This window comes from Canis lupus, chromosome X (assembly GCF_048164855.1).
Source record: "Canis lupus baileyi chromosome X, mCanLup2.hap1, whole genome shotgun sequence".
In the NCBI taxonomy this organism is placed as follows: Eukaryota; Metazoa; Chordata; class Mammalia; order Carnivora; family Canidae; genus Canis; species Canis lupus.
In genome coordinates, this window is record NC_132876.1 from 31539067 (window position 1) to 31566326 (window position 27260).

Here is a 27260-nt window from a genome sequence, read left to right on the forward strand (position 1 = left end):
GAGCTGAGATTTGGTAAAAGTAGCTATGTTTAGTCTGTAAATTACTGGATTGACAACGGAGGAGATCAGGGTTGGGCTTGGTCCTGGGAACTGTGTTGTGTGTGTGTGTGTGGGGGGGGGGGGTGTGTTAGTTACCTTCCTGTTTCTTGGGCCTTATAATGCACCCTCAACTCTGGCCAGCCATCTTAGAAAAATGCTCCTGTTAGGAAGGTCAAAAGATTTGTAGCTACATTACTCAGAAAGGTACCAAAATTCAGGTCCTTTTCATATTGGGTTAGGGGCGTCCTTGACATAAGATAAACAATGCATAGGTCAATCGAAGCAAAAACTCATTTTCTCTCTAAGATCTTTTTCTTTTCCTTTCCTATTTTAACATCATGACATTCCTGCTTGGCAGCAGGCATAATGCTATGATTATGTTTTCCTCCATTTCGGGTTACTCCCCTTGCCTTGCAACCCCTCCTTATTCCTTTATCTCTTTCAAAGTTTCCATTCTCCGCTCCCTAACTTTTTATTCCCTCCCTTCTTCTCTTCCTCCTCCTCCTTTTTCCCAGCTAGCTCACCCCGCCCCTCACCGTCACCACCTTCCCTCCCCTTCAGGCTCCTTCCCGCTGCTTCTCCCGCCACCTTCCCCCCACCCCGCCCGCCTCGCGTTCAGAAAGCTCCAATCAGCAACTCGGGAGGTGTCTCAAAAGCCCGCCCCCTCCTCCCTTTCCACTTCTCTTCCCCCCCTTTCTCCCTCCCCCATCCCCCCCCACTCAAGTCCTGCGGACCTGGGGGCTTCGGGACCTGGGCGCTATGAAAAGTGTCTGCCCAGTCACTTCCGGTAAGGGCGCTGCAGCGCGAAGCTCCCCGCGGGACCGTTAAGGAGGGGGTGGCAGTTACTGGCGGGCCAGGGAAGAAGAGTGCTGCCAGGGAGAGGGAGCGGGAGGGGGGGCAGCGAGAGCGAGAGAAGGAGCACGACCGTCTGGGGCGCCTTAGCCGCCGCTTTCCCGCCGCCTCCCTCCCAGCCAGCTCCCCCGCCCCCCGGGCGCCTGCAGTGCTTCTCTCCACCCCCCACTCCCGGGGACAGACGCCGCCCCTCCCTCGCCGCCGCGTGACCGGAAGTGGCGCCATCTTTAGCCTCTTGTGCTATTGACAATAACAAGCCCTGGTTCTCTCCCCCTCCCCCTTCCCCCTCCCCCCAACCACGGCATCTCCCCTCCCAGAGAGAGGGAGAAAAGGAGGAGGAGCTGCAGCCTCACAGACTCACTGAGTCGCTCCTGCAGAAAGGGGGGAGAGAGACCGAAAAGCAGGGGAGGGGGACGGCACGGCCGTTTACCTGTCTGCCTCCTCATTCGCTCTCCCCCCTCGTTCTGCTCACTCCTGGTGTCAGCCTATCCGCCTTCCCAAACCCTCCCATTCCCCCGGTGTAGCCCCCCCTTCACTTTCCTTCTCGTCCTCTGTGTTTCTCCTCTCTTTCTTCCCTTCCCCCCTCTAGCATTGCCACCTTCTCTCCTACACGCACGCAGGCATATAAACGTAGGTTTTTGATGCTCCTCTGCCTGTTGACCCCGCTATTTTCATGTTTCCAACAGGTTTTTCTTCCCCCAATCCCTCAGCTGCTGCTGCTGCTCAGGAGGTCAGATCTGCCACTGATGGTAATACCAGCACCACTCCGCCCACCTCTGCCAAGAAGAGAAAGTTAAACAGCAGCAGCAGTAGCAGCAGTAACAGTAGTAACGAGAGAGAAGACTTTGATTCCACCTCTTCCTCCTCATCCACTCCTCCTTTACAACCCAGGGATTCGGCATCCCCTTCAACCTCGTCCTTCTGCCTGGGGGTTTCAGTGGCTACTTCCAGCCACGTACCGATACAGAAGAAGCTGCGTTTTGAAGACACCCTGGAGTTTGTAGGGTTTGATGCGAAGATGGCTGAGGAATCCTCCTCCTCTTCCTCCTCATCTTCACCAACTGCTGCAACATCTCAGCAGCAGCAACTTAAAAATAAGAGTATATTAATCTCTTCTGTGGCTTCGGTGCATCACGCAAACGGCCTAGCCAAATCTTCTACCACCACTTCTAGCTTTGCTAACAGCAAGCCTGGGTCTGCTAAGAAGTTAGTGATCAAGAACTTTAAAGGTAACCAAGGCCAAAATCCATAATCACTGACTAAGGATTTGACACTTGAGCGGTCACGTGCTCTATTTATGTTAATATATTAAACAGTATAGAGGTGGCCTAATGTTTTATGCATAATCAATGAGGTGGAGGGAGGTCCTTTTTTGGGTGGAGGGTTCATTTTCCGGGGGTGGTTAGTATTCTTGTGCTGAAGCATACACCGGCGTGTTTCTGTGCAGTATTTGATGTCTGGCTCAGTTTAATCTGTTACTCAGTGTAACATTGCCAGTCGGTATGATTGATCTGGATTATACAGGTGAGAAATTTGTATTCTAAGGAGGTTTATTTGTTTCAGGTGCATAGTGAGCTTTGGCACTGCTGGGATTTTTATTTTTATGCTTCAGTAGGCCACATTCTCTAGTCCCTAGAAATGCAGGTAGCATTGGTGATCTTTTCATGCTCAAAGATGATTTATAGTTAGATTTATAATGTTGGATACTATATTCTTGAAACTCCTTGTGGAAGCAGTTTTGGAGAAAAATATTTATGATCTCTGCATATCTTTCCAAAGATAGGGTTTGGAAGTGAAAAATACTGTATACACAAAAGTAGTAACTCTGTGTACCACTAGTCTAAAGATAGGAACAATTACTACATCTATTTTTTTTTTCACTAAAATGGGCTTTAAAGTACTGACCTGCAGCTTTTAGGAAAATTTGTTCATTTCATGTTTGAGATATGTGATTAAGAGTATTATGAGTGCATTGATGCATGTAAAATCAACAATTTTTAAAAACATAATTGAAATGAATTACTTTTTTTCTGTTGACTGTATTTGTTTTTCTGACTTAAGTTTTTCGACATCCTTAACTGGCAGGTAATAGATGCTAAGATGTTTATTAAATACAAAAGTAAATGAATGAACTGAAGTAGTATTTACCAGATAAGTGTCTTGTGGCTAAATATCAGTATTGAGAAAATTAGATTCTCAGTGCTTGTGTTTTCAACATTAGTGTGGAAATCAGAAATATGCTCTATTTTGTCTAGAGCAGAGGGTTATAGTGTTTATTTTTAACCTTTTTTTCCTATCACTCCTCTCCCATCCCCAGGTTCTTAAGAGTGTTGTAATCTTTCTGATTTAATAGTAGACCTTTCTGAAGTAAATGTGAATTGTAATTGACTAATATGTTCACTGTTCCAAAGTATATCAATTTAACAGTCAAGGATTTTTAAAGAGAGGAGTTATGATCCTAATTTAATTTGCATACTGGTTTCTGAGATTTTGTTTGGGTTTTTTCTTTCCCTCTTAAACTAAAAACATATCCTTAAGGCATTAGGATATTTTAATTTAAAAAATACTCATTGCTGGTCAATGAAGTTTAAAGCCTGGCTTAAGGTAGTCCTGTCCATTCTGAAAATGCTACAGAGGTTCTGGAGTCATTTGGATGTTTTAATTTTTTTAAATTTTACTCTGCTCATGGATGTAGTTTAAATTAAAATCTGAGTTAAGATGTTTCTCTTCATTTGTAGATGGTGCATAAATGTGGGGGTCAAACAGAGTTGGGTTAGAATCTCAGTTTTGCCACTGATTAGCTTTAATGACCTTGGGCAAGCCTTACTAAATGAGTCTTCTAGCCTCAGTAGTTTTCTCCGTTGTAAGATAGAGATAAATAATACCTTCCTTAGAGCATTGTTAGGGAGATTAAGATGTTTGTAAGGTACTGTGTGCACAGTGGATATTCAGTATTTTAAATCTTAGGTGCAAAATTCATGTTGACTGACTTAGGATTTACATGTGATGGAATAAGATCGGGACTGTTTTTATCTGTGATTTTTGAATTTTGATTTTTTAAAGCAATACAGTCAATTGAAAAAAAAACCTCTCACCTTTAATTTTAATAGGTGAGTCAAAATGACTTAAACAGTATTCTGGCATTTCAAATTTTATTCTTTATGCTAAGGCTAAAAAGCAGTAATTACTTTAATAATTAGATGTTGTGATTATAAAAATCACAATTTACCCTTGAAAAGCAATAATACTATTACTGTACTTTAGTGGAGCCTTCCATTACTATATCCTACATATTCTGATATCAACCTTGTACATATCACCTAGATAAGCCTAAATTACCAGAGAACTACACAGATGAAACATGGCAGAAGCTGAAAGAAGCAGTGGAAGCTATCCAGAATAGTACTTCAATTAAGTACAATTTAGAAGAACTCTACCAGGTATGTATTAATGTGGATAACCAGATTTGGCAAGCATAAATTGAAGTAGTATGTAAAATATGGATTTTACTTTGAAATGACTCCTTATGTAGACTTTTGGTTTCCTTCTAATGAAAATGTCTTGATTTATGTACTCTGCTTTATAATCAGACCACATATTCTGACATACTCTAACATTCTGACATAAACTATGAGTATAGTCATACTGGTATATATTGGGTTTACCTTGGACCCTTCTGACTGGGATTTATAGTGAGGAATACCTTGGTATTATCAAGGGTTTACCTATAATGGAATCATACAGCCTGGATCCCAAAGGTGTGATTTCTGATGACAAGTCATTCTGTTATGGTACTTATCCCTAAGTGGTGTTACTCACCTATAGGAAAGGCCTCAAGAAATGTAGATATTCTCTATATGCTTTATCCTCCCTCATTGATATTAGTAGCCTTTTGCCATTTCTTTTTCCTTTAAAAAAATACTTTATTCATGAGAGATACACAGAGAGAGGCAGAGGGAGAAACAGGCTCCTCTCAGGGAGCCCAGTGTGGGACTCCTGGGTTGGGGATCATGCCCTGAGCCAAAGGCAGACACTCAATTGCTGAGCCACCCAGGCGTCCTTGCCATTTCTTCTTCTTGTTCTTCATGTTTGTTTTATTTTCTGGGCTACAAGATTGTCTTTAGCCAAAAAATCAGCAGATTATAGTACAGTGACTTGATCTGAGGTTCAGGTTTGTTTCTTTTGCTTTATAAATGGGTTTATACTTGAAGTATTCAGTTTAAATATACCATTAAGGGCAATTACTGATTTAGACTTCTTACTACCATGATTTTGCTCTACTGTATTTTTTAAAAGATTTTATTTATTTATTAGAGTGCACATGCACAAGCTGAGGGGGCGCAGGGAGAGAGAGAAGTAGACTCTCCGCTGAGTGGGAGCATGACATGGGAGCTCAATCCCAGGACCCTGAGATCTTGACCTGAACCGAAGGCAGTCACTTAACCAACTGAGCCATCCGGGGGCCCCTGCCCTACCGTACCGTATTTTTGACGCAACCACTTCAAGAAGTTACTTTGCATTATAGTGTAAGCAGTTTCATGTAGAAAAATACTTCAGAATCCAATAGCTTGTGTATTTTTTAGAGAGCAAGTGCGTGCGCTAATGAGCAGTGGGGGGGAGCAGAGGGAGAGAGAATCTCAAGCGGTCTCTGCGCTGAGCATGGAGCCTGACTCTGGGTCCTGAGATTTCAGAACCCCAAGATCATGACCTGAGCCAAAAACTCAGGATATTTAACCAACTGTGCCACCGAGGTGCCCTGCTTGTTCTTTTCATATTGATAAGTACCTTGTAAGAAATTAAGTGGTTTGATTTATCAGAATTTGTAATTTTTATCTATTCATTTTAGTTGCAGAGATATTACGGTAATGGTTAAACCCTGTATTAGGAATCTGAAGACAGGGATCCCTGGGTGGCGCAGCGGTTTGGCGCCTGCCTTTGGCCCAGGGTGCGATCCTGGAGACCCGGGATCAAATCCCACATCGGGCTCCTGGTGCATGGAGCCTGCTTCTCCCTCTGCCTGTGTCTCTGCCTCTCTCTCTCTCTCTCTGTGACTATTATAAAGAAATAAAAATTAAAAAAAAAACTGTAAGGAATCTGAAGACAGATTTGGGATCTTGTTTTGGTGGCTATTACCCTTGTGATCTTGAGCAAGAAACTAGACCTCCTTCAACTTCAGTTTCTTCCTTTGTAAAATAGGGGAAAGAATACTTGTCCTATCTACCTCAAAAACACTTTGAAATGCTATATTCTAGAAATATAAGATGATGTAGTAAAGCTCTTGCATAAGTCACAGTGTGGTTTTTTTTACTTGTAATAAGTCAATTACGATCACCAGGTTCTATTGCTGTGAAAATCTCAAGGAGTCAGTGCATGGAAAACACTCAGAACATGCCCAACACATAGTAATAATGTTACACAATATAATCATTATAACACTGTGTTAAGTAGTACAAAGCTATTAAGGATAAGCCCACCTTATTTGACTATGTTGGTATGTTACATATGAGGCTTCTGAGTTGTACAGTAATAAAAGTAGAATTATGGAATTAGAATTGGAAAGACCTTAAGAAATTGTGTAGTCCAGTAGCTTTTTTTCATATAGTGCAGGTGGCCCTCTACAAATCAGGTTTATCTTTTATATCTTTTCAGTATTATAGAAACCCTTTGTCAAGTAGAGTAGTAGTTATTATTCCTCTATTGATGAGGAAATCGAGTCTCAGGGATGTTAAATAACGTGCCCAGACTCAAACTGAGATGGCCAATTTTCAAGTCCAGTGCACATTCACTACTGTGTTGCTTCAATAATACACCACAGCACTTCAAGTGCCTCTATAGTGTAGTGTATGTAAGAGACAAATAAATAGTTTTACTTTAAGGAAAAAAACTGTCACCAAATAAATTTTTTCATATGTGTGTGTGTATGTATGTATATGGTGATTATTTGGATACATTTTATATTTATAGCATATTGGCTGTGATTGTTAATGAACCCTATTTACTTTACCTTGAATATTTTTATAGACTTTTGGGGTTCAAAAATATTTTCCTGATAAATTGATTCTGTTAAATTTCCTTTGTTTCAAGAGCTCATAGCTTGCATTTTTGTGTTTTTCATTTTATCTAATTCAGAGTTACCACCTGCTATTGTTCAGTTGTATTTCTTTAGCCTAAAAACAGTGTTATAACTGTTTACTCTCTATATTTTTTACAGTACTTTACTATTTTTGCTGAAGTAAATTCAAAAGTATTTGTTTCTAGCTCTTTTGTTGTTTTTCACCCTAATTTTATAAATGCTCCCTTTGGATTATTCTCAGAGAGTTTATTTTGAGAATTTCAAGTTCAAAAAAGGATAAAAAGATAAAGGGAGTAAAATTGTTTTGTACCATCTGGATTTCAGGTACTTGTTTAATTTTGACTGAAATGTAAATTAAAAGTACTCTTCCTTTTTTTAATGTTTTATTTTTTTAAAAGATTTTATTTGCACAGAGAGAGCATGTGTACAAGCAAGGAGAGCAGCAGGCAGAGTGAGAAGGGAGAAGCAGGCTCCCTGCTCAGCAGGGAACCCAATGTTGGGGCTCCATCCCTGGACCCTGAGATCACCTGGGATCATGACCTGAGCCGAAGACAGACACTTAACTGAGCCACTCAGGCACCCCTAAAAAGTACTCCTAAAGAGAGTGTAAGGGGAGAAATGGCAAAAAAAAAAAAAAGTATTCTCATAAAATTGAGACGATAGAAGTATGTAGTATACCAAGCAAAAGTTCACCAAATCCCTCACTCCCCCATTGTAGCCTCTATCTCTGAAGTAAATGCTTATTTCACATGTGTCTGTGCAGAACTTTTGTCCGTGCATGTAAAACCATTAAGTTTTAAATCTAAAGCATGGAAGTCCCTAGTGTGGATTGCATGTACTGCCTCCCTAAAATTTTAATTTCTAGAAGAGAACATGTAGTTTTGAGTGCATTTGCAAGAAACAGATGTCTTTTAAAAGTGATTTAAATGAGGGATCCCTGGGTGGCGCAGTGGTTTGGCGCCTGCCTTTGGCCCAGGGCGTGATCCTGGAGACCCAGTACCGAATCCCGTGTCGGGCTCCCGGTGCATGGAGCCTGCTTCTCCCTCTGCCTATGTCTCTGCCTCTCTCTCTCTCTGTGACTATCATAAATAAAGATAAATAAATAAATAAATAAATAAATAAATAATAAAAAAGTGATTTAAATGAGAATTGTACTTGAGCTTAAAAATTATCTTCCTGGACAACCTTGAAATCCTACAAGTGTGAGGCAGTGGTTAATGTTGTTTTGGTTTTGGGAGATTTTTTTTTGCTTGTTTTTGATTTTCTACAGATAGTATGGTTAAGTGCACTGATCTTTGAGTTCATCAGCTTGCTTAGATTAGAGATCTGCCACTCATAATAACTTTGGGCAAGTTACTTATCTAAGCTTTGTTTTCCCCATTTGTAAAATGGGAAGACTAATGTTACCTATATGGCAGGGCTGTTTAGCTGTAAAATACTGCAAAAAATTACTTATTACAATGTCTGCTATTTATTGGTGTCACCAGTGATGTTGATGATAATAAGAGTCTTTTAAAAAGATACTTTTATTTTAAGATTATACTTTATTATACAGCTCTAAAGCCACACGTTTTAAAATTCTAAATCCACATTGGGCCAGAACAGCCGGCTGATAAATAGATTACATTCCAAATATGTGTCAGTAGACACCATTAGCCAAATTGAAAAAAATAATAGAAAAAGAGAGGCACTCTCTAGGAACAGTGTCCTTTACATCTCAAGAATATGTCTTGTTTTTTACATGTGGTATCTTATAGTAGTTGGAATTTTTGGTATTTTAAGTAAAGGGATTATTTTCCTCATGTTCTCAGCCTTTGTATAAGTAGCTGTGGAGTGTTTTTATTTTTATTTATTTTTATTTATTTTTAAAGATTTTATTTATTCATGAGAGACACACACAGAGAGAGAGGCAGAGACACAGCAGAGGGAGAAGCAGGCTCCATGCAGGGAGCCCAATGTGGGACTCAATCCGTGACTCACGCCCTGGGCCAAAGGCAGGCACTCAACCGCTGAGCCACCCAGGCGTCCCTGTGGAGTGTTTTATTTTTTTTATTTTTTTATTTTTTTAAATTTTTATTTATTTATGATAGTCACACAGAGAGAGAGAGAGAGAGGGGCAGAGACATAGGCCGAGGGAGAAGCAGGCTCCATGCACCGGGAGCCCGACATGGGATTCGATCCCGGGTCTCCAGGATCGTGCCCTGGGCCAAAGGCAGGCGCCAAACCGCTGCGCCACCCAGGGATCCCTGTGGAGTGTTTTAAAATCAGCTACATTTTTTTTGGAACTGCCTGGTTGTTTATATATGAAAGTATAACATTTATTCTTTTTTTAAAAAAAGATTTTATTTATTTATTCATGAGAGACACCGAGGCAGAGATACAGGCAGAGGGAGAAGCAGGCTCCCCGCAAGGAGCCTGATGCAGGACTCGATCCCGGATCCCAGGATCACACCCTGAGCCGAAGGCAGACACTCAACCACTGAGCCACTCAGGCGTCCCAACGTTTATTCTTTTTTTTTTCCCAACATTTATTCTTAATAAACATGTCTAGCTGTTTTCTTTGAAGACAAGCCTAATCCATACTTCAATTCTGCTGGAAATAATTTTATTTATTATTAATAATGGGAACTCTGGTTAGCTTTTTGTGAAGTAAATCTTAAATAATGAACTTTCCTAGTAACGCTTCATTTATCAAGTAGATGACTGTAAGACTGAAAGCAAATAGTGTGTCCTTCTCAGTATAGGTTATTACCCATTGTAAAATCTGGTGGTTTAAGCAGTCAGAAGTTATAGAAGAGCAGTTAGATTCTTAGCAGAGATGACCAGCTTTTGTATTCTATATTGATGAGTAATTAATTGTATTCTATGTAAAGTTATTTAATTGTTGTCACTCTTGATGTTTTTAAGTTTAATCTGTCACATATATTGCTTCTTTCTTTATTGAGTTAGTACACAATATTATCTCTGCAATTTAAAAAGTATGCAACTACAAATTCTTAATCCTTGGTAATTTTAGTCTAAATATTTAAACCTTTTTTCCTAGATGTAAAAAGAAAAATTAGGTTTCATGTCTGGCTTCCTTTCTGCAAGTTCTTAGTTTTTGGTATATTTCAAGTATCTTATTTCAGCCACTTTTACTAAGTGTAAAAAGGTAATTTAGATTTTATTGCTGTATCAGTTTTTGAAAACTGTGCTTTCCTTTTTCTTTAAACATAGGGTTTGAAAAATAAGACCCAACCCATTAGGCCAATGACCAGAGTTCAGCACCCTAATGGGAGTTTAATACCTTTCTGGGTGTCTGTTGTTAAATCAGAAAGTTTCTAGATTTCCTCCTATACTATGTTTAATTATGTTTGCAGTCATTATATTTTTTTATTCTTATTTTAATCCTCTTCATTTTTTATTCTAGGCTTATTGCTCACCCTTATTTCCGTTCCCTTGTTCCAGATGAAATCTTTTGTGCCTTTGCTGTTTCTTAAATCCATTATTCCCCAAAGCATCAGATTTCAGGAACTATAGTTTTATATTTCATTTGCTACACGTTTACATTTCTTTGGAGTGAGTGGTTTTGTTTGTATCGGACAAACATGCTTTTTTTCTCTTTTTTCGGACAAACATATTTTTTGATGTGACATGTGTGGATTTTGGAGGGTAGGGGCTGGGATTTAGAGGAATAAAGGTTAGAATCTTGCTAGAATGTTTCTATTTTATATCTGACTGCCTTCAAAAATGATTTAAGGCAGCATATTTACCAGTAATGATTGGGAGCTTGAGTAAAAAGAGTTTTATTTAAGAGACTTATAAAACTATGTAGAGTATGATACAAATAGTTGCATGTGAAGTGAAATATAAAATAATTAATAAAAAAAATAAAATAATTAATACTTAATGCATTTCTGGTAGTGCATTTCAAAGAGATGGAATAAAATAGAGCTTATCCTGGGGGCACCTGGGTGGCTCAGTGGTTGAGCATTTGCCTTAGGCTCAGGGTGTGATCCCGGGGTCTTGGGATATAGTCCCACATCGAGCTCCCCACGGAGAGCCTGCTTCTCCCTCTGCCTATGTCTCTGCCTCTTTCTCTGTGTCTTTCATGAATAAATAAATAAATTCTTTAAAAAAATAGAGCTTATTCCAAACTTTAAGTAGTGATTTAACACTTCCCTATTTATGTTTCTATCCCAGCACCTATACAGAGTACTTATTTAGTAAACAGTCCTTGTTGAATCAGTTACTGCTTCCTATGTGCAAAGCTGGACAGATGCCATGGGCATATAGAGATCACTTAGGCCTTGCCCCTAAGGTGCTTAGATTCTAGTTAGGTTCATGAAATTAGTAGTTTGTGACCAACATTTTTTAAGACATAAAATAGAAAATAATTGGAGAATATCACATATAGTAATAAGTATAGTTTCTTGAAGATTCTGTTTCAATTACATAAATCTATGTATAATAGCTTGTGACATGAAGTGCATTTTTTACTGTGGCTTGTCAAAAAACTTTGGAAACCCCTGTTTTAGGCACATATGACTGCTCCAAACAAACCTTGCTTTAAAAAGTAAGGAAAGCAGAGTGTTTAGATCAAGGTGTGTGTGGAAGATTATAAATAGACATCAGACTAAAATGGTAAGATTGAGCCTTGAATGCCATGCTGAAAGGTGGGGAAGGTAGAAAGGGTTTATTGGATGAGGTGAATATATACTTAATATATTCATCCTATTAGAAGCCCAAAAAGTATTACAGAACATGTAGTGAAAGTTTTACTTCCCCTCTACCCTCCTTTGCATTCAGCTAGTTCCTCTATCCACAAACATTATTAGTTTGGGGAGTATCTTTTCCAGCAGTGTTTTATTTATTTAATTAATTTTTAAAAGAGGTGGAGTTCTGTGTAAGGCAGGAGGGAGACCCTGGACTTTTTTTTTGAGACCCTGGACTTTTTAATAAGATTTTATTTATTCATGAGAGAGGCAGAGACATAGGGAAAGGGAGAAGCAGACTCCCCACACGAAGCCTAATGGGGGACTTGATCCCAGGACCACGACCTGAGCCAAAGTCGGACGCTCATCCACTGAGCCACCCAGGTGTCTGGGCCAGCCAGGTACCACCAGGTCTGCTGTTTCCTGGTGAGGTGCAGTCCTTTGTATTTTTTAATACCTATTATGGGATTTCTCCATAACAGTACTTAAGGAGCTTGATGAAAGGTTGTCAAGGAAGGGAAATTACTAGATCTGGTTTATGTATGTTAAGACTCATAAAGGCTAACTAGAGAAACAGAGCGTTCTGTTTCAATTTGACTTTCAAGACTCCCTTTCCTGCTTTTCTTGCTTAAATTACTCTCCAGCTAAACATGGGAGAGATTGTATGCATATAAAGCCCAGCTTACTTCTCTATTTCTCATTATTCCCACTAGCTCTTCATCCATTTTCCTCTAGTCTTTGGGATTTCACATTTTTGCCTCTGTTCAGGAAGCCTTTCCTGACTTGCTCCTGTCCTAAAGAGCCTGGCTTAGGGCCTTTGCCCCTATGCTTATTGTCATCATAGCATCTAATGCAGTGTTTTGTAATTCTATGTTTTCTGGCCAGTTTTCTGCTTACACTATAAGCCCCTTCTATGTACATTGCTAGTTTTAAGTATGTTTTTTTTCGAATATTTGCCATATTGCCTGATTCAAAGCCCCCAAAGCATTAAAAGAGTATGTGGATACATGAGCACATGGACTCTTTTTCTCATTAAAGAGAATTGGGGGATGGGATATGCACAAATATAGAATTTTTTTAAAAAGGATATATAGTATTGACTGATAAATCAGTGTGTTATGATTGGTGGATAGTGCCCGGTTGAAACAGTTAAGGAAAGCTTATTGGAAGAGGTGGGACCTACCTGAGTAGTAAGGGAATATGGTATTTTGTGCTAGAAGATAAATAAAGAGAAACACAGCAGAATGGAATGGGAGATACAGGACTTGGAGAAGTACTGGAAGTGGGAAATGTGGATAAGATAAAGTACAAAGACAGAATCTAAGCAGGGAAATGAGAAGTGTTGAGAAAATGAGTCATTCAAGAGGAACATGAGATACAATGAAAAGAATACTAAAGAAGGAAGGGGGAGAGTCCATAGAGATCCAATGTGAACAGAAGGGCTCATGAAACAAGCATAAATACATCCTTTAGGTATTTGTGGCCTAACCCAAGGCCCCATGGAAAGTGGCCAAGGGAGACTCAGCTTTCTTATTCCTCTTAGCTATTGGATCTAATTGGCCTGCTGTTTCCTGGTGAGGTGCAGTGACTTTCCTGCAAGGATATAAGTGGTTTTCTTTGAGCTTTCTTTTCATTTGCTAATTTATTTACTGGACCTGCCTGCTGGGAATGTGACTTCCAAGTACATATTTATAAAATTCCACTCCAACCTACAGAACTTGGATGCTCCCTTAGAGTCAATTTTAATGGATTTTCTGCCTTTTCTTGTGGTGAAGAAGGAATCCTGGTGTTATACTTAAGTCATTACTAGTTGGAATTGTAGATTATATCAGAGTTCATCCAAAGAGTTTTACCATGCCTGTTGTTTTAAAATTGAAAGTCTTTGATATACATAACTGGAAACTCATTGAAATCTGAAGTCTTTCCTTTCAGGATCTGAGTATAAAAGAAGACCAATTCAACTATTAGAATGAAGTAAAAATAGTTATTTCTGTTTTAATTGATGTTTGCTTAATTGTGCAAATTTTAAAACCTCTATTTAAATATTCATAAACTGAAATATTGGAGAAAAATAAGAAAAATACTTGGTGTCTGCATCATACTCCTTATATAATACTGCTAGCAATAATCCATTGTTCTATTCAGGAAAACCAAAGAAAGTATAAATAAATTCTAATTCAATGGTGAATCCATCTGATAAACAATTGTGAAACTGTTTTTTAAACTCAAAGTGAGATTCTAAACTTATAAAAATAGTTAACATTTTCAAGAACAAGACAACATTTACATGTAGTCGTTGTTGTAAATTGGATGTCTCCACAGGGTAGAACTTGGCTTGATTCCCTCCATCCTTAACCTGAACAGCCATTATATTAGTGGGGTGGGTTTTTTTTTTTTGTGCATCTATTATGAAAAAGTTCACTTGCATTCATATTTTGTTATTTTAGTTTGTGTTTTAAATGGATAAATAACCCTTTTTAATAAAAGTATTAAAATAAGAATTTGATGTAAATAATCAGTGACTATTTTCTCTTTAAGCAAGTATATGTTTAATCTTGCAGGCTGTAGAAAATCTCTGTTCTTACAAGATTTCTGCAAACTTGTACAAACAGCTGAGACAGATTTGTGAAGATCACATCAAAGCACAAATTCATCAGTTCAGAGAATATCCTTTTAAAAACTCAAAATACTGTATTTTTATCTGTTGCCTCCTTCCCTATCCCTCACCATTTAACCCAACTTGAAATGGAATGCCTGTGTTTTGTAGATTTGTTATATTGTTCCTTACCTTTCTGGAGAAAGAAGAAAGGAGTTTTTGACTTTTCAACCTTAATTAGGTTCCATATCTACATTGTGGTATTAGTGAATATAACATATCCTTATGTCTTTACTCTTTTTGTCCTAACAAATTTCCATTTAGGGAAAAATCATCTTCTAAGGGAAATCATAAACAGCATAATGCTCATTTAATGTGTAAGACTTGTTCTAAAAAGTATTTAGTCGAACCTAAAATTTTTTACAGTTTAAGAAAGAGCATTTTGTTTTATAGCTAAGTGCTGTTTAGTTTAATTAGTGTGTAATACTCCATATTTAAGACAAATAAGCTCTTACATTGCTTGTATTACTTGTATTAAGCACTTAAAAATATCCTTGACATACTTCATGGATTCATTGGATAGTGTTCTTTTTCTAAAGAAGATTGATAAATGCTGGCAAAATCATTGCAGACAAATGGTAAGCTGGAAAAAGTATTGCATTTATTTATTGTAGTTAAATAAGTTTCTTCAAATACGTGGATATTAGTTTTAAAAGCTTTGCAGTGTGGGGGAATTGCCTTGATGTCTGCTCTTGTTCTGAATTGAAAACTAATTGTGGTTAAGTTTTCTATTTTTAAACTGTGAGTTACAGGGAAACCACCATTTTAGAATGACTTGTACCTTAGGATCATTTTTATTTTTGTCACACTTAACCAACAAGTACCTCGTTTAGAAAAAAAGGTACATTTTTGTGTGTTGGTTTTGATGGATGTCCCGCCCACCTACTTGATTGCCCTGTGAAGGTGCCTGATGGTCCTGCATTTTAGTTTATTCAGAATTCAGCCTTATCCTTTCTCCCTAATCTGCTATTAATTTTATATCTTATGTTCCGCAAAGTAAAAATCTTAAAATCCTTCTATCCAAAGCCATACATGTACTTCACCCTGAATGAGCACTGCTACTGAGGAAGAATTGTATGTGTGTCCCCTTAATTCCCTGTTTTTATTTTCAGTTACTTTTCAAGTTGCAGAGAAGTCACAGAACCATTTTAAGTATCCCTTTTCTAAAAACGACAGCAAGGATTAAGAAAATAGAATAGTTTAATAAAAATGGTATGGGCACATTCTCAGGCAGATTTCTTTATCGGTATGTAGTAGTCTAGTATATTTAAAAGCGAATCCTGTGATTTTATTCTTATTTTATCAGGAGCAAATATATCAGCTTAACAAAATGTAAAAATTGATTTCTTTTTCATTGACAGATCATGATCAGGAGCATTTTTTTATTTCTGGATAGAACTTACGTTCTTCAGAATTCAATGCTACCCTCCATTTGGTAAGGATGCCAAAAAATAATTATGAAAAGATTTGTTACAAATCATAGTCAAATCTTAATTACAGGGATCCCTGGGTGGCGCAGGGGTTTAGCGCCTGCCTTTGGCCAAGGGCGTGATCCTGGAGACCCGGGATCGAATCCCACGTCGGGCTCCCGGTGCATGGAGCCTGCTTCTCCCTCTGCCTGTGTCTCTGCCTCTCTCTCTCTCTCTCTCTGTATGACTATCATAAATGAATAAAAAAATTAAAAAAAAATCTTAATTACACTAATGGAAAGAGAGTAAGTGATACTGTGAATATTCTCCTAAAAACTCAAATTTGGCTTCTAGACTTGTATATATAACAAATTTACCTTCTTAATTATGTTTTGCCTATTCTAATATTGGAGATAACTAACATTCCCTGAGCACGTAATAACTTAATGAAGAAGTTTTTTTGTTAGCCAAGGGGGTTAAAGTCTATTCTGGATTGTCTATGAGTGTGCATTATTTTTTTGCTTATCAAGAGTTTGCTATTATCTGTTAACATGGCTGTGGAAAATTCCACATATACGCAAAAATAGAATAGTATAATGAGCTCTTTCCCCACCTTATGCCTAGCATCTACCTACAGTAATTATCAGAGAGTTTACTGATTTTTGAGTACTGAAGCCAGATGACAAATGACCAATTAAGCCTTCGTTACCAGAACAGTGAAAACCATTTTATATCTTTGAACTAATTTTGTCTCTTCATTTGACCAAGGAAGAAATTCACCAAAGGAAATAATACAAGAAAACTTAGTTATGGAGGAAGACAGGACTTTAGCTTCAGTTCTCATTAAAGACTAAATGAGTTTCCTGTATGCTTTAATTATAATAATATTATATAAAATTAAATGTGTGGATTTTATCTTTTTACAATTGCTGCTTCAAATCTGGAGCCCTAATTAACATGTGGTGAGAAGTTAAGCAGGCCTCTTTAGAAGTGGTATTGTTGTCAATTAATTTTAATTATACATATTTTTGTTTTAGGGACATGGGACTGGAGTTATTTAGGGCTCATATTATAAGTGATCAGAAAGTCCAGAATAAGACAATTGATGGCATTCTTCTCTTGATTGAGAGGGAGAGAAATGGTGAAGCAATTGATAGAAGTTTACTCCGAAGCCTTTTAAGCATGCTCTCTGATTTGCAAGTAAGTTTAACTTCACTTACAAGCTGATTACTATTCCTAGTTTATGTTTAAAAACCAAATTCATAGTGTAGTTCATGTGGAGGATTTAATATTTATTGAGTAAATGAACTTTTTAATTTTGATCCCTCCTCCCAGATTTATCAGGATTCTTTTGAACAACGATTTTTGGAAGAAACCAACCGGCTCTACGCAGCTGAAGGCCAAAAATTAATGCAGGAAAGAGAGGTATTGAAAAATCATGATTAATAAATCCATTGTGTCTCACAATAGACCTTACTTTATAAAACATAAGCTTCCCTTTGCACTTAACTTCCCAACATTGTGATACTTTTCTCTCACTTAGGTATTCCTTTCTTTTCTCTCTTAAAGGCCAGAATTCTGGATCATAAGCTCCCTATAATTTTACATATCATTCAACCTTGTCACAGTTGACAGGGCTGCTCCCGGGATCTTTTGGACTTGACATTTTCTGAAAGATTCATGGGGAGGAAAACAATAATATAAAAAACTATCTTTGTAGGTTCCTGAATATCTTCATCATGTTAACAAACGTCTAGAAGAAGAAGCAGACAGACTTATTACTTACTTAGATCAGACCACCCAGTAAGTATTATATGCTCAGCCTAATATACTTTAACCATTGTTGTTGAATCACTTAAGGCACTTTCAGCATCCTCAAACCTGTTAGTACCTATTTGCAGGTGTGAGTTGAGATTTTTTAACAATTGTTTTCTTAATGTGAACTTCATTTTCCTTAGATTTAATCAAGGATTGTATGTGTTTAGGATGTAATTTGAAAATAGCATTAGAGGGGCACCTAGCCGGTTTAGTTGGTAGAGGATGTGACTCTTGATCTCAGGGTTATGAGTTCAAGCTCCATACTGGGTGTAGAGCTTGCTTTTTTTTAAAATGAAAAAAAAAATAGTACTAGAAGCTGATGTGATCTTTGAAATCTTAAGGCTGATTAAAATTCAGTAGATGTTTGGAGGAGAAACTGTTTCTGTGCTTTCCTAAATATTATCAACCAAGGAGTTTCTATAAGTAGCATAGATAACTACCTTCCTAATTAAAGCAGAGAAACTTTGAAAAAGCCAGCCACAGCAAGACCATAGAAATACTTAGTGATGTAAATCAAATTCTGAAATAATGCACTTTTCCTTCTTATGGTGTAAGTAGAGTAACTCTGAGCACCAATACATGTAAACATAGGATAGGAATATTGGAATTAACTTGAAACAAGCTATTTGAGGGGTGCTTGGGTGGCTCAGTTGGTTAGGCATCCAACTCTTGATTTTGGCTCAGGTTATGCAAGATTTTAGAGTTGTGAGATGGAACCCCAAGTTGGGCTCAGGCACTGGGTATGGAGCCTGCTTGGGATTCTTTCTTCCCTCTGACTCCTCCATCTTTTTAGTTTTTTTTTAAGATTTAATTATCCATTTTATAGAGAGAGAACTGAGGGGAGAGGGAGAGAGCAAATTGCAAGCAGATTCCCTGCTGAATGTGGAGCCTGATGCAGGGTTTGATCCTATTAGCCCAAGATCATGACCTGAGCTGAAATCAAGAGTCAGATACCTAACCAACTGAGCCACCCAGGTGCCCTGTTGCTCTCTGTAAAAAAAAAGAAAAAGAGCAGCAGAAGCAAACTATTTGATTCCCCCCCCTTAAAGGCTTTAAATTTTCAGTAGAGTTTAGGCACCTGGATGGCTCAGTCGGCTAAGCATCTGCCTTTGGCTCAGGTTATGAGCCCAGGGTCCTGGGATTGAGTCCCACATCCGGGCTTCTTGCTCATCAGGGAGCCTGCTTTTCCCTCTCCCTCTGCCTGCTGCTCCCCCTGCTTGTGCTCTCTCTGTTAAAAAAATAAATAAAATCTTAAAAAGTTTTTTCAACAAAATCAAATGTCAGTAATTCTAAACTTTTTTTCCTTGTAGGAAGTCATTAATTGCTACTGTAGAAAAACAACTTCTAGGTGAACACTTAACAGCAATTCTTCAGAAAGGTAATTGACCAATTTATAAATAAAGAGATCACTTTTAAAATTGTAGCTGCAAACAAGTGAAAAAAATAATTCTTAAGGATTGCCCTTTTAAGAAGCTTGATACTAAATAAAATAAAAATAAATAAAATAAAAATTAAAAAAAGCTTGATACTTTGTGGCTGCTTTTCTGAGAATGGACCCAACCCTTTTTCCCTATTCATCATGGTAAACTTTGAGGAGATACTCATTGACTTGACTTAAAGATACAGTAACTGAGAATGAGAGGAGTCCACTAACACCAGTAAAAAAAACAAAAAATAAAAACAACAAAACAGTGGGAATGTGGGAATTGTTGACTTAATATGTAAGACTACGATAGAAAAAAGAATTTTTCTTTACACTAAAGTGTATTCATTCATAGCATATAAAACCAAGCACTTTCCCCTAATCCCAAGTGATCTAACGGGTAAGCCCTGAATTTTACTTTGACAGTGCCAGAAATAGACAAAAGTTTTACCTTTTCCAACCATTTTTTCTTTTGTATAAAATGGATATATTAGAACTTTAACACAGTTACACTATTATTTCATTTTGAAAATCAAATACTTGAGACTTTTATTCAAACTTGGCCTATTAATGCATGGTTTATGAAATACCATAGACCATATCCAATACTCTGAAATACGGTTATGTATACTAATTAGTGTCAAATGTAATATGGCTACTTGCATATATGAGTGAGTTATTTGTAATGTGTATTTAAGTAAATCAGTTTTTATAAATTGGTTTATATATCTCATCTGCCATGCTAAATGGCACAAACCATTACACAGTTGTTTTTGTATTTATATAAGCTTAAAGCTCCCTATATTTACTTTTCATTTGGAAAGGTGATTTATCTATTTGGATTTAATAGAAAACAAATCTTTATATTAAATTTTATAGACTAGTAATAGTTTATACCGGTATCACAATAATAATTTAACTTAATTTTCATTAAAATGTCTGATGTTTTTGTTCACGATTTTTAATGCCTCAATGTTTGAAAATTCAGGTTTAAATAACCTCCTTGATGAAAACCGAATTCAAGATTTATCTCTCCTGTATCAGCTCTTCAGTAGAGTTCGAGGTGGAGTTCAGGTTCTCTTGCAACAGTGGATTGAGTATATTAAGGTATTGACAATTAACCTGTGGGGTTTTTTTCTTGTGTCTTATAAATCTATACACTCAGTACATATCAGCAAGCATTTCTTACATGTTAGATTCAGGTTTTTTTAAGTAATGAGAGTTTTGAGGGCAGTCAAACTAAGAATGATAGCTATGTAACAGATCAGCAATAAAAGTTATTTTATTGAGGTGATTTCTATGTGTGTGGGGGGCTTTTTTTGGGTCCCAAATCTCCTTCCTTTCTTCAGTTTTACACTGAAGCCAGATGGCCATTTAAAAAGAAAAATTCAGGGATCCCTGGATGGCTCAGCGGTTTAGTGCCTGCCTTCGGTCCAGGGTGTGATCCTGGAGTCCCGGGATTGAGTCCCACATCAGGCTTCCTGCATGGAACCTGCTTCTCCCTCTCCCTGCATCTCTGCCTCTCTCTCTTTCTGTCTCTCATGAACAAATAAATGAAATATTTAAAAAAAATAAAAGAAAATTTCAAACCTGACTTCTTTAGAAGTAGGGACAAAAGCCTAGAGACTCATAATATTATGATACTGTATACCTAGTGAGTCATTCCTTATTTTGTGATTATAGATGAATGATTATCAGTCTGGATGTTTTATCACTTTATTTTTCTTTTCATGATTTCAAAAACAGCTTTGTTTTATTATTTTGAGATTTAAAAATATGTGTACCTACTTAAAATAAGATTTGGGAATTGTTTTCATCAGAGTTAATTCAGTTCTACTCAAAAGTGGTCGTTTTTGTTTTTTAGGCATTTGGCAGCACTATTGTAATTAATCCTGAAAAAGATAAGACCATGGTTCAAGAATTGCTGGATTTTAAAGATAAAGTTGACCATATAATTGATATTTGTTTTCTGAAAAATGAAAAATTTATTAATGCCATGAAAGAAGCATTCGAAACATTCATTAACAAAAGACCAAACAAACCTGCTGAACTTATAGGTATTTTTCCAGTCTTTTTTTTCCATCTATTTAATGTTCTTTTATTCATAAAATTTCAGTCAGTTTGAAATTTTGACAAGGTTGTAGTTTAACACCTCATATATTTGGGGTTGCTTATTAGGTGGTAGTTTCTAAGAACCTAGATATAAGGAATAAGTCCTTCGAGGTAAAGAACATCTCAAGTTTATATGTCAAACATAATGTTCTTTCTTTGTAAGATAATACATTGAACCCTATTTACTTTTATTTATACTAAGCTTGATACCTGTTTTTTAAGCCTATAGCAACTTAGAGATGGGGCAGGATGCTACGTCCAGAGGCCCACACTTAGTGCTACAATACAAGAAAGGGTAGCAAGAAATTACAGTTGCTACTGAGAAAGGAAAACTGTCCAGGACAAAAATAAGCCTAATAATCTGGGCCCATTTAGTGTAAGGTTCTGACATATGGCAGTGTTTCTTAGATTTCCCCACCAAACTACCCTTTAATGTCAGAAGGAGAGGTATCCTGTGGTGAAGTTTTAGGGTCTTCTGCCAAAAGGATGAATTTCATTGGTCTACTACTTATCCTTAAATTTTTTTGGCAGATTTTGCCTTTTACTCTGTGATGTATCTGGTTTGTTTTAATAAGTAGTTTTTTAAGATTGGAGAACATAAGTGTAAAATGGACACTCCAGAATACATGCCAGGTCTTTCAGTGGCTTTTTTGAGGTGTAATTGACAATACAGTATTATATTAGTTTCAGATGTGCAACATAGTGATTCAATATTTGTATACATTGTGAAATGGTCCCCGCAGTAAGCCTAGTTACCATCTGTTCCCTTACAGTTATTATGGTATTTATGGACTATATTCCCTGTGCTGTACTTTACATCCCCATGATTTACTTATTTTATAACTGACTTTGTACTTCTTTATCCCCTTCACCCATTTTGGCACCGCCTAACCCCCCTTCCCTTGGCAACCACCAATCAGTTCTCTATATTTGAGTCTGAATTTTGTTTTGTTTTGTTTTTTAGGTTCCACATATAAGTGAAATCACACAGTATTTGTCCTATTTCTCTGCATTTTACCTAGTGTAAAAACACTTAGGATCTATGTTAACACAGATGGCAAGATTTCATTCTTTATGGCTGAGTAGTATTCCACTACACCCACACCCACGTACACCTTTCCTTATTCATCCACTGATGGACACTTAGATTGTTTCCCTATCTTAGATATTATAAATAATACTGCAATGAACATAGGGGGCATATGTTTTTGAATTAGTGTTTGCATTATCTTTGTAGTGTAATTGTTGAATCATGTGGTAGCTCTATTACTTTTTTGAGGAACCTCCATAATGTTTTCCATGGTGGCTGCACCAATTTGCATTCCCACCAGCAGTGCACAAGAGTTCGCTTTTCTCCACATTCTCACCAACACATTTTTTCTTTTCAATACTAGCGATTCTGACAGATGTGAAGTGATATCCCATTATGATTTTGATTTCCATTTCCCTGTTGATTAGTGATATTGAGCATCTTTTCATGTGCTCGTTGGCCATCTGTATGTCTTTGGAAAAATGTCTATTCAGATCGTCTGCCAATTTTTTAATTGGATTTTTTGTTACTGAGTTGTAGGAGTTCTTTATCTATTTTAGGTATTAACCCCTTATTGCATGTATGATTTGCAAATAACTTCATTCTGTCTTTTCCCAAAAAAAGGTTGCCTTTTCATTTTGATGGTTTCCTTTTCTGTGCAGAAGCTTTTTAGTTTGATGTCCTGTTTGTTTATTTTTGCTTTTGTTGCTCTTGGATTTGGAGTTAGATTCAGAAAAAAAAAAATTGCTAAGACCTATGTCCAGGAGCCTACACCCTATGTTTTCTTCTAGGAGTTTTATAGTTTCAGGTCTTCATACATCCATTCAAGTCTCTAATCCATTTTGAGCTAATTTTTCTGTATGATATAATATCATGGTCCAGTTTTATTCTTTTGCATGTGGTTGTCCAGTTTTTCCAATACCATTTATTGAAGAGACCCTTTTTCCCAGTGTATATTCTTGCCTCTTTTGGCATAGATTAATTAACCACATAAGCATGAGTTTATTTCTGTGCTCTCTATTCTGTTCTATTGATAGATATGTATGTTTTTATGTTAATACTATACTCTTTTGATTACTATAGGGTTTTTTTTTAATATGGAATGCTTCATAAATTTGCATGTCATCCTTGCAAGGGGCCACGCTAATCTCTGTATCCTTCCAATTTTAGTACATGTGCTGCTGAAGTGAGCACTGATTACTGTAGTTTTGTAGTATAGTTTGAAATCAGGGAGCATGATACCTCTGGTTTTTTTGTCTTTCTCAAGATTAGCTATTCGGGATCTTTTGTGGTTCCATACGTATTTTTAAATTACTTGTCCTAGTTTTGTGAAAAACGCCATTGGAATTTTGATAGGGATTACATTGAATCTGTAGATTACTTTGGGTAGTATGGACATTTTAACAATAGCAATTCTTCCGATCCATGAGCACAATATATTTTTCCATTTTTTTTTGTATCACCTTCAGTTTTTTTCATCAGTATCTTATAGTTTTCCATGTACAGGTCTTTCACCTCCTTGGTTAAATTTATTTTTAGGGGGTCCCTGGGTAGCTCAGTCAGCTAAGCAGCTGCCTTTGGCTCAGGTCATGATCTCATGGGTCCTAGGATACAGCCCCACATCTGGCTCCCCGCTCAGCGGGGAGTCTGCTTCTATCTCTCCTCTGCCCCTCCTCCCGCTTGTGCTCTGTCTCTCAAATACATAGATAAAATCTTTTCTAAAAATTTATTTTTAGGTATTTTATTTATTTTTTTAAGATTTGTTTATTTGAGAGTGAGAGGTGGGAACGGGGAGAAAGAGAGAGAGAGTCTCAAATACACTCACTCTTCGCTGAGTGCAGAGTCCAACACAGAACTTGATCTTATGACCCTGAGATCATGACCTGAGCCAAAACCAAGAGTTGGGACACTTAACCAACTGTGCCATCCAGGTGCCCTGGTATTTTATTCTTTTTGATGCAGACATAAATGGGATTCTTTTTGGTTCTCTGATAGTTCGTTATTAGTGTATAATGTATTTTGTATTCTGCAACTTTACTGAATTCATTTATTCTAATAGTTCTTCCATGGAGTCTTTAGGGTTTCTATAGTCTTTAGTCTATAGCGTCATGTCATGTACAAACAGTGACAGTTTTACTTCTTCCTTTCTACTTTGTATGCCTTTTATTTCTTTTCTTATGTAATTGATGTGACTAGACTTCCAGTAATGATGTTGAATAAGATTGGGGATAGTTGGGACGCCTGGATGGCTCAGGGCATGATCCCGCCGTCCTGGGATCGAGTCCCACAGTGGGCTTCCTGCATGGAGCCTGCTTGTCCCTCTGCCTGTCTCCGCCTCTCTCTCTGTGTCTCTCATGAATAAATAAAATCTTAAAAAAAAAAAGATTGGGGATAGTGGGTATCCTTGTCTTGTTCCTGATCTTAGAGGAAAAGCTTTTAGCTTTTCATTGTTGAGTATATTAGTTGTGGGTATGTCATTTATAGCCTTTATTTTGTTGAAGTATGTTTCTGCTATACCCACTTTGTTGAAAGTTTTTGTCTTAAGTGGATGTTGAATCTTGTCAAATGGTTTTTCTACATCTGTTGATGATCATATGATTTTTATCTTTATTTTGTTAATGTGGTGTATCATGTTGATTGGTGGATGCTGAATCATCCTTTTATCCCCAGAATAAATCCCACTTGATCATGGTGTATGATCCTTTTAATGTATTGTTGAATTCAGTTACCACATCCAAACTCCCCAGTGTATGCTAGCAGGCTGTATGGAAACTGCAGTGATGGTGTCCTCCAGCACCTTAATCTCTAGGGAACATATTAGCTATATCCTGCCCCTCCAGCTGATAATGCCCCCAGATCAGCAAGTGTATCTTTCACATATAGCCTAGGTGCTTTTCAAACTGCTGTTTTTTCACTGCGTCTTAGAGTGAGCCAGGCCGCAAGAGCCTCAAGAGTGGAATCTTCATTTCCTACAGCACTTTGGGATCCCCGGAAATCAGTTCTGTTGGTTATTTAAGTCAGATGTTCTAGGGGCTCATCTGTGGTGCAGATCACTGGGGCCAGGGTGCCTAAAGTAAGGCACTAACCCCTTATTCGTTGAAGAGAAGCACCTGTCTGGTGAAATCTTTCCCTTTTGTGTGTTGCTATATCTGTGTCGTCTCTGCCTCTCTTACCCATCCTAATGTGATCCTTTTATCTTTCGTTGTGAAGAAAAGATCATCTAGTTTTAAGATGTTTTTCAAAGGGAAATGTTCCATGTAGCTGTAGCTGGGGTGTGTTTATGGGAGAAGGTGAGTTCAGGCTCTTCCTATGCTGTCATCTTGGACCTCCCTCCCATCTTCAGTGGCTTTGATGACTCTAGCATGGTTCTGTATACACTGCCTCCCCCAGGATACCTATACCACATTTTAATAAGCATCAGGATAGTGGAAGTAGAAAGTACATTAGACTGAGAGCCAGAAGACTTGGGTTTGAGTTCAGGCTCTGGTATTTATTAGTTCTGTGACATTGAATAAGTCACTTGATATCCTTGACTTTGGAGACTTTTAAAAATGCATGGATATCTCTGAAGCATTGCAAAACTCAGTATATACTTCTATTTTGGTATATATAGTGCCTAGTACCTTATGGATACTCATGATCACTAAATATGATCACTAAACAATGAACTTTCCCCCCCCCCCACTTTAGCTAAGTATGTAGATTCAAAGCTTCGCGCAGGCAACAAGGAAGCTACAGATGAAGAACTTGAAAAAATGTTGGATAAAATTATGATCATATTTAGATTTATCTATGGTAAGTATTTTTGTTTTAAAATTCTTCTTTTAAAACAGCACTCAGCAGAGAAACTATCAAGTATAATTAACCTGGAAGGAGTATATTTGGGAGTTAGAGTTAGATATTTAAAACTGTATTATATTTGTTGCATTTAATTCATTAGGGTACTTAAGGAATATTACTTAATTGCCTTCTGCTTTGACTTTTCCACTTATTAAGAGCCTTTATTTTTGCTACTTGTTTTAATTTCTGTTGATGCTAAACTCATCAGCTGACTAAAATTTTTTAAAGACAAGGTAATGGCAGTCTTAATTTTTTACAGCAAAGAACTTTTGAAATGTCCAGCATATCTACTCCTAATGTCTGTTGCATTTAACAAACTTGGGTAAAATGTATAAATTTAAATAACTTGGAGTAAAGGTGTGATTTATTAAGCACTTCACAGCAATTTTGTCAGAACTTTTTATTAGAATCTTATACGTTGTATTTTATTATTTAACATAGGTAAAGATGTTTTTGAGGCCTTCTATAAGAAAGATTTAGCCAAGCGCCTGTTAGTGGGGAAGAGTGCATCTGTAGATGCTGAAAAATCAATGCTGTCCAAACTTAAACATGGTATGATTGTCATTTTTTCTATCCTTCTTTGATTTCTGAGGGAAAATATTAGCTTAAGTTTTACTACTTAATTGCCTCTTTCATTAATTGTTGTTCATATGATGAAAATGTAAATTGAGTAAGCTCATGAGGTTTCCAACCTATTGTACATAACCAGAGCTTTTGCAGTTTTTTAAAAAATAAAGCATTGTTCTTGGTTTTATTACTTGTATAAATATTTTTCATTTATCTTATGCCTAAATAGTAGATAAGGTTACTACAGGATTAAAGAGTATGACTCTGAATTAGTGGGGCATACACTTTGGGGTAAGGATTTTTTCATTCTTATGAATAGTTACAGATCATATCTTACACTGAAGCAAGTTTTACATTTCATGTTTTCAATTTTCAATTCTCTGTTTTCACCATTTTAAAATATTATAAATGTATAAACATCTTTAATAGAATGTGGAGCTGCTTTCACCAGCAAACTTGAAGGAATGTTTAAAGACATGGAACTTTCTAAAGACATCATGATTCAGTTCAAACAGGTAAAAGTGAGTTAAACTCTTACTTAATTTCTCAAACTTAAGGGATCCCTGGGTGGCACAGCGGTTTGGCGCCTGCCTTTGGCCCGGGGCACGATCCTGGAGACCCGGGATCGAATCCCATGTCGGGCTCCCGGTGCATGGAGCCTGCTTCTCCCTCTGCCTGTGTCTCTGCCTCTCTCTCTCTCTCTGTGACTATCATAAATAAATAAAAATTAAAAAAAAATTTCTCAAA

At 37.2% G+C, this 27260-nt stretch overlaps 1 protein-coding gene and 1 non-coding gene across 7 annotated transcripts in view; one reads left to right on the plus strand and one right to left on the minus strand.

Moving 5' to 3' along the window:
* Nucleotides 1-27260, plus strand: part of CUL4B (cullin 4B) — a 50494-nt gene that overhangs the window by 10656 nt on the left and 12578 nt on the right. The window contains exons 1-15 of one of the 6 annotated variants that reach the window (XM_072816906.1): nucleotides 686-826; nucleotides 1578-2120; nucleotides 4216-4331; nucleotides 14220-14323; nucleotides 14823-14892; nucleotides 15676-15749; nucleotides 16761-16923; nucleotides 17059-17148; nucleotides 17444-17526; nucleotides 18852-18919; nucleotides 19953-20071; nucleotides 20829-21021; nucleotides 25797-25901; nucleotides 26388-26498; nucleotides 26943-27034. In XM_072816906.1, the coding sequence (XP_072673007.1) occupies nucleotides 799-826; nucleotides 1578-2120; nucleotides 4216-4331; nucleotides 14220-14323; nucleotides 14823-14892; nucleotides 15676-15749; nucleotides 16761-16923; nucleotides 17059-17148; nucleotides 17444-17526; nucleotides 18852-18919; nucleotides 19953-20071; nucleotides 20829-21021; nucleotides 25797-25901; nucleotides 26388-26498; nucleotides 26943-27034 (1959 nt within the window). In that variant the 5' untranslated portion in view covers nucleotides 686-798. Of the gene's footprint in view, nucleotides 1-685; nucleotides 827-1577; nucleotides 2121-2275; nucleotides 2416-4215; nucleotides 4332-14219; nucleotides 14324-14822; nucleotides 14893-15675; nucleotides 15750-16760; nucleotides 16924-17058; nucleotides 17149-17443; nucleotides 17527-18851; nucleotides 18920-19952; nucleotides 20072-20828; nucleotides 21022-25796; nucleotides 25902-26387; nucleotides 26499-26942; nucleotides 27035-27260 lie in introns of those variants that run through there. The other 5 variants (XM_072816907.1, XM_072816905.1, XM_072816904.1 and 2 more) reach the window with 5 other exon arrangements.
* On the minus strand, nucleotides 23198-23300 carry LOC140628897 (U6 spliceosomal RNA). The gene has a single exon (XR_012026824.1). It is a non-coding gene; the product is annotated as a U6 spliceosomal RNA (small nuclear RNA).